The sequence below is a fragment of the Clupea harengus genome, chromosome 8 (assembly GCF_900700415.2).
Source record: "Clupea harengus chromosome 8, Ch_v2.0.2, whole genome shotgun sequence".
Taxonomy (NCBI): Eukaryota; Metazoa; Chordata; class Actinopteri; order Clupeiformes; family Clupeidae; genus Clupea; species Clupea harengus.
Genome location: NC_045159.1, coordinates 3,162,005 through 3,168,760, shown reverse-complemented (window position 1 = coordinate 3,168,760; position 6,756 = coordinate 3,162,005). Strand labels below are relative to the sequence as shown.

Genomic DNA, 6,756 nt, shown 5'->3' with positions numbered 1-6,756 from the left:
ACCTTTAGCCTTACAATAATAACATATCTAAAAGATAATAGGTGCCAATTGCTCCTGTGTGCATGTTCATACTATGAGGGTTCTTTAATGTGCTTGTTGACAATTTCGAGGGCCCAGGCATGTAAACAAATACACTTAAAGAGCTGTAAAGTGCACTATAATACTATGAAACACTGTTTATTTAACCTGCCTTCAGAGTGACATCATTTTCACTTGTTACTAAAAAATATTTGCTGCACTTTTAAATTCTTGCTTTCGTTTCTTGGGCTGTTCATGTCCCTGTGAGGTGTGACAAAAGTGGTCTGCATATGAAAAGGATATAAGCGAGTGCATGCGTGAGAGAGGGCGACAGCGGTTACGTAGTTCAAACAGTGACTCGAGATTGGTTGAAATCCCAGATGAACACTCCTTAGCCATCCATGGAAGAGGTGTGCATTTACCCCAAACTGCCCCAACGGTAGTTCAACCACCCTTAACTGGCGAGAAGTTATACAGATTCAGCACCCTTGGTAAGCACACCTTTTAATAACCTTATTGCACTGAAGTGTCACTATAATAGAAGCCATTATTTTGTCAGGAAACGTTTTAGATGTGACGTTGATGGAACAGCTAGCTGGTTAAAACTGCAAGACAGCGTGCAATTATTCGTAACAGTTGGCTAGCAGAAGTTGTTAAATAAAAGTGGGTATGTATTTCTGACATTTGCCAAAACGATCTGAAGAGTAAACTTATGTTTGATATTGACGTTTCAGCTGTCATGCATCACGCGTGGTAACGTGCTGAAATAGTTTTTTCTAAATTGACATATGTGCTCTCTGTCCAGTTTATCGAGCGTCATCCCACCGGTTTAGAGGGGAATATTTCTCTCCTTCGTCGGCTGCCAACACAAAATATCATATTATTAGTCTGACTGTCTGATCACAGGTTAAGCAAGCACATACGCCTCCTCAAGTGCACGGATTTCTACTGAGTTTCTTATACACCACTCATGTCGGGATAGTAGCTAGCGACAAACAAATGTTCCATTTTTTAAGGCTTCTCCTGACATTCAGTACACATAACACAAGAAGAAACGGCGTTTGTCACAATTGTCATATACGGTTTAAATAAAAAGACAAAGCCTCTTCGACAGGCTACCTGTTCCTGCTTATTTCAGCATGAGCATCAGTCCACATCTGACTTTCCTCAAGTTCTCTACCGCGTCAGTGTTCATGTAGTCTTTCAGTTTCTTGGGCAGTTGCTATCTGCAGAATATTCACTGAAATATTGCAATGCATGTTGCTTTTTCAGGTGTTCAGATGTTGTAGACTGGAAAAAACTTGGACAAACTGGAACATACAGCAAAGCATGGTACAGCCTCTGAAAATAGTGAAATAGTTTAGGGAACATGCTCTTGCTGACCGATTAAAAAAACTAAACATTAGGCTAGATTCAGATATTCCAAAAACGAATGTATTTGTAAAGGGCACAGAAGGAGATGATCGTTGACCCCTCTGCCACTGACTCAGTTGTTTTAGGGTTGGAGGGCGGATGCCTCAGTGAAAATGAGCAGTTGCTAATGGAGATGGGATGTGTAAAGGTCACAGAGGGAAATAAAATGTCAACAAACATCCATCAGTGGTAATCTAGTTCAAACTCTAATATAATCACTATAGTGTTTCTGGGGATGTCTAAAGGGGTTCCCCTGAGATTTCAATACATTTTTAAAGATTAACCCATTTATATCCCCGCACAACATTCATGTCCAGATTCATACACCCATACTTCTGCTAACATAAGATCAAGTTAGATGTCAGAATTAAATGAATAGGAGGCCATTGCTGCATGACAACAATTTGTTGTTTTTAACCTGACTGTTTTGATCTTCTATTTCATTTGTCGGCTTGTCACACTGGGTTTGTTTTGATCAACATATGTGCATGTGCAGTATGATTTAAAGGATGCCTTCTGTTCTATCAGAGACTTGGGGCATGCCCAATAGCCCAGCAAATAAAATGAGTGTGTTTGTGTCTGGTTGAAAAGGCCAAGTCAGTCAATAGTAACTCTCTTAGACTAAGTGCCGAGTGAAGCCTTGCATTTTGCTGGCCTATTGGTCTCTCTTGCGTTGCTCCTCTCGTAAGGCAGACTGTGGAAGAACAGGATGTTTCAGTGGGAATTGTTCTCTTGTCACGTGACCGGTGTAGCAGCCTACCAGGAAAGCCGGCACCACTTCCCTGCTCTTCATTTCCTTGCTTCTCTTCTCTTAGTTAATTTTCAGGTGTTCTTGCCACCCTAGCAACAGAATTCCGCTGTTTCTCGCAGAAGGTAAACACTCGTTCTACTGTCACTCTGTTTGCTAACAGCTATTGAGAGATTTTGACCCATACTGTGGCCTGAACAAACACCAAGATGTGAGGAGCTTGGGGGAAAAAGCTGTGTGCATTGGCAAGAGCATTTGTGTAACAGATTTCTCTTCTCTTTCTCTTGGTGTTTGATAATCGGGTGTCAGTGAAGTATTTCTTACCAGACTGCCAGATGGCAACTCATGATTTACTTCAAGAGAAAGTAGAATCAACAGAAGTACTTTGTTGACATTTAAATAGTAACATCAAATAGTACATTGTAGAGGGATTATGTGTTTTGGGCTTAGGAAAATCACACCAAGCTTAACATGTATTTTCAACTGTTGGGATCTCTATCAAGAAAGGTTTACAGTATATAATAATTTGATACTATAACAAATCCTACAGTAATTTTACTTTAAACTTGAAAGTTCTTATTTTGCATATTTTATGGCCATGCAGTTTGTCTTTTCATCAGGTGTAGATGTTCCAGTTAAGCTCAATTGTTTTGACACTGTGCTGTGTTTAGCTTAGTGCTATTTAAAACTGGCAGTGGAGCCTGAGGCCAGAACGTTAGCTCTACACAAAGGCCATTAGCCTGCATGGAAATGTAAATAGAGCTAATCGCTTAGCCATAAATGAGTGGCTGGTGTGTGTGTGTGTGCAGGTGTGTGTGTGTGTGTGTGTGTGTGTGTGTGTGTGTGTGTGTGCACCTGTTCTAGTGAATTAAAGGGGAAATTCACTGGGAAGGAAGGGGGGAAGAAAAGTAGAGTGTTTGAAAAGAGTAAAAGGAGAGAGCTTTCTATAATAGGAGGAAGGAAAGAAAGAGGGAGACAGACAAGGGGTAAACATAAAAAAGCCAAATTTAAAAACAATTTTGTATTAGTCTTATGCTTCTCAAAGCAGACATACTAATAATGTTTTGATGTTTTATGGTTTTATATAACGAATATTGTAAACAGTGTCACTGATTTGATTCCTTAAGGGCTTCTTTTTTTTAGTGTTTATGAAACCATTTTTGCCCCACCAAGAGTAAATGAACGGTCATGTTATTAATTAATGTAGCTATTGGTGACTCGTTGCTCAGTGTCTTGGTTACCGAGAGAGAAGACAGCTGTTGAGCGGGACATGGTTGTGCTGCTTCCCTGTATACAGTGATGCCTATTGACAGGGTTGGGAGGATTACTTTAAAAATGTATTCTGATACAATTACTGATTACCTGTTAAAAATTGTATTCAGTAACCTAATCCAAGTATCACAATATTAAAGTAATGTAACTTGATTACTTTCCATTACTTTTGGATTTTTTCTCAATGCCAAATATGCAAATGAAGACAACAGAAAAGAGACATCAATAGCCTTATCCACTGTATATTGGTGGTTTTCTCCATTTTTGATATCTGTGATGGATATAAATGCTGAAAAACATTGGTCCAACCTTGAAGACAAAGACATGTACTGCTAGAGTCATAAACTGTGCAACTCAATGGTCACATGCATTTCATGCTATCCACAAACCCCTCCTAAAAGGGCACACACCAGCTTTTTCAGATGACACTTTTTCGCATTTGTGCAGTATTAGTGCTATATAAATAACATCAGGTGTGGTTGTCCTACTTATTACTGAGCAAATGAACTTAGTATGCTACAAATATCAAAATGTACTATATTGTCATAGCTATGTGTTAGACAACAAACGGAACTCAATACTAAATATGTAAACCTCTTTTTATGTGCCACTGTATTGATTGGAATGTCAGGATATCCTTTTTGGGCCCAAATGCAGCATTTCTCCAAGATATTTTACTAGTGAATCACACATAATTTGCGACAACACAGAAGAAAGTATAAACCATTGAAAATAAAAATAAGCCGGTCATCCCCCACTCTTCTTACCCGTAGTTGAACACTCTCTCACTGTCAACAGTTTTTACAAACAAATACCTTGCATAATTTTACACTTTTTGCCCAATCCCCTCTGACATTTAGCATGGGCCTGATTGGCGGAAATGTGAACTAGTTCAGTTTGTTGCCCTGAAGAAAAATGAGCATGAGGGCCGTGTGGTTATGGTTTGATGTGTGCATATACAGCGGTTAAAATAAGTATTGAACACGTCACCATTTTTCTCAGTAAATATATTTCCAAAGGTGCTATTGACATGACATTTTCACAAGATGTTGATAACAACCAAAGTAATCCATACACACAAAGGAACCAAAACAAAAAAGTTTAAAAAATTAAGTTATGTGTAATAAATCCCTGAAATGACACAGGGAAAAAGTATTGAACACAATCCGGCCCCTTGTCAGTGCAAATGAATATCAGCTGGTTCAGTCCCAACTGATGGCCTATAAAAAGGTGTCTCATTACCAAGGTGTCACACAAGAAACATCTCATGATGGGTAAAAGTAAAGAGCTTGCTCAAGACCTTTGCAACCTTATTGTTGCAAAACATACTGATGGCATTGGTTATGGACGCATTTCTAAACTTGTGAATGTTACAGTTAGCACTGTTGGGGCCATAATCCGGAAGTGGAAAAAACATCATTTCACCATAAACTGGCCACGACCCGGTCCTCCGAGCAAGATTTCTGACATATACAGCGGGTCATATAAGTATTGAAAATGGCACAATTTTTCTCAGTAAATATATTTCCAAAGGTGCTATTGACATGAAATGTTCACAACATGTTGGTAACAACCCTAGTAATCCATACATACAAAGAAACCAAAACAAATACGTTCAGAAATTAAGTTATGTGTAATAATGAGAAATGACACAGGGAAAAAGTATTGAACACATGAAGAAAGAGAGGTGCAAAACGGCACGGAAAGCCAAGACAACACCTGAAATCTATCAGTAATTAGAAAGCAATCCGACCCCTTGTCAGTGCAAATGAATATCAGCTGGTTCAGTCCCAACTGATGGCCTATAAAAAGGTGTCTCATTACCAAGGTGTCACACAAGAAACATATCATGATGGGTAAAAGCAAAGAGCGCTCTCAAGACCTTTGCAACCTTATTGTTGCAAAACATACTGATGGCTTTGGTTATGGAAGCATTTCTAAACTTCTGAATGTTCCAGTTAGCACTGTTGGGGCCATAATCCGGAAGTGGAAAGAACATCATTTCACCATAAACTTCTCATCTCATCTCAGCCCCATGCACAGACTATACCACTTACATATTCTGCACTATCACATTGCTCTTTGCACTTTCATAACACACACACACACACACACAAGCACAAGATCACTATCTTGCACTACCCATCCTCACAAGCACAAGAACATTATATATATATTTTTTTGCACTATCCACACCAGCTGCACAAGATCACTTTCCTCCTGGACACCGACACTGTCAAAATCATTGCACTCTGTACAATAGGGCCAGACCCTTTCCTGTATCTGGAAACACTCTGTGTGAAAATGTTCTCCCTATGTGTATGTATATATGTTCTCCCTATGTGTATGTATATGTGATTTATGTATGTATGTCGGTGAGGTGTATATGTGTATAAGCTACTGGATGACCTAAATTTCCTTCGGGATTAATAAAGTATCCATTTATCTATCTATCTATAAACTGGCCACGACCCGGTCCTCCTCGCAAGATTTCTGACAGAGGAGTGAAAATAATTATCAGAAGAGTTGTCCAAGAGCCAAGGACCAGCTTCAGAAAGACCTGGAATTAGCATGTACAATTGTTTCAAAGAAGTGTTTTAAAAAAAAAAAAAATTTAACTGTACCGGAATAGTTACCCATTTTTGTATCCTAATTACGTAACGCCGTTCCATGTATTCCGTTACTCCCCAAGTCTGCCTATTGATTTGAACTTAACTAAAACTATCCTCTTCCTCAAAGATTATTTGACTTTGACTAATGGTACAAGACTCGTGTGTGTGCTCTAATGGCCTTCCCTTTGTGGAAGTAACACTCACTCAAACACAACGAACCCAGAGAGTGCTACCATTTCTGCCTTTGCCTCAAGTGATGAGTGTGGGGCATCTGTTTTTCATTGGGGGTTGAGCGGGCTGCGGAAAGGCTAAACTCATTGCAAACGCCCTTATCTCAAGGCTGCAGATTTCTTTCATACCGTCATTTTATGTTTGCAATTTTATGAGATATACCCATTTTGACATTATATTTCACGTTTAATGAACTGATGCGAGCCTCTTAATAATTTGATGTGAAGAATGTGCACCTCCTTTCAAAGCATCGATGAAAGATAGCACTATGTTTTGCAGAACTCCCAGACCTCCCAGTAGCGATGACCGACACCATGTTTGGCAGTGGCAATGACCAGTGGATCTGCCCCAATGACAGACAGCTGGCTCTGAGGGCAAAGTAAGTTTGAACGGATTAGCCTAATATTTGCATTTTAATCCATGGTATTTGTAAAGTTACAAATGTGCTGTTTCTGTGTGTGA

At 39.3% G+C, this 6,756-nt stretch overlaps 1 protein-coding gene across 3 annotated transcripts in view; it reads left to right on the top strand.

Annotated features, from left to right (window-relative positions):
• The first annotated feature begins 304 nt into the window (after positions 1–304).
• Positions 305–6,756, top strand: part of doc2b (double C2-like domains, beta) — a 150,076-nt gene continuing 143,624 nt past the window's right edge. For 2 of the 3 annotated variants that reach the window (XM_012821957.3, XM_031571520.2), the window contains exons 1-2: positions 305–509; positions 6,574–6,673. In XM_012821957.3, the coding sequence (XP_012677411.2) occupies positions 332–509; positions 6,574–6,673 (278 nt within the window). In that variant the 5' untranslated portion in view covers positions 305–331. Of the gene's footprint in view, positions 510–2,177; positions 2,305–6,573; positions 6,674–6,756 lie in introns of those variants that run through there. The other variant, XM_031571521.2, reaches the window with a different exon arrangement.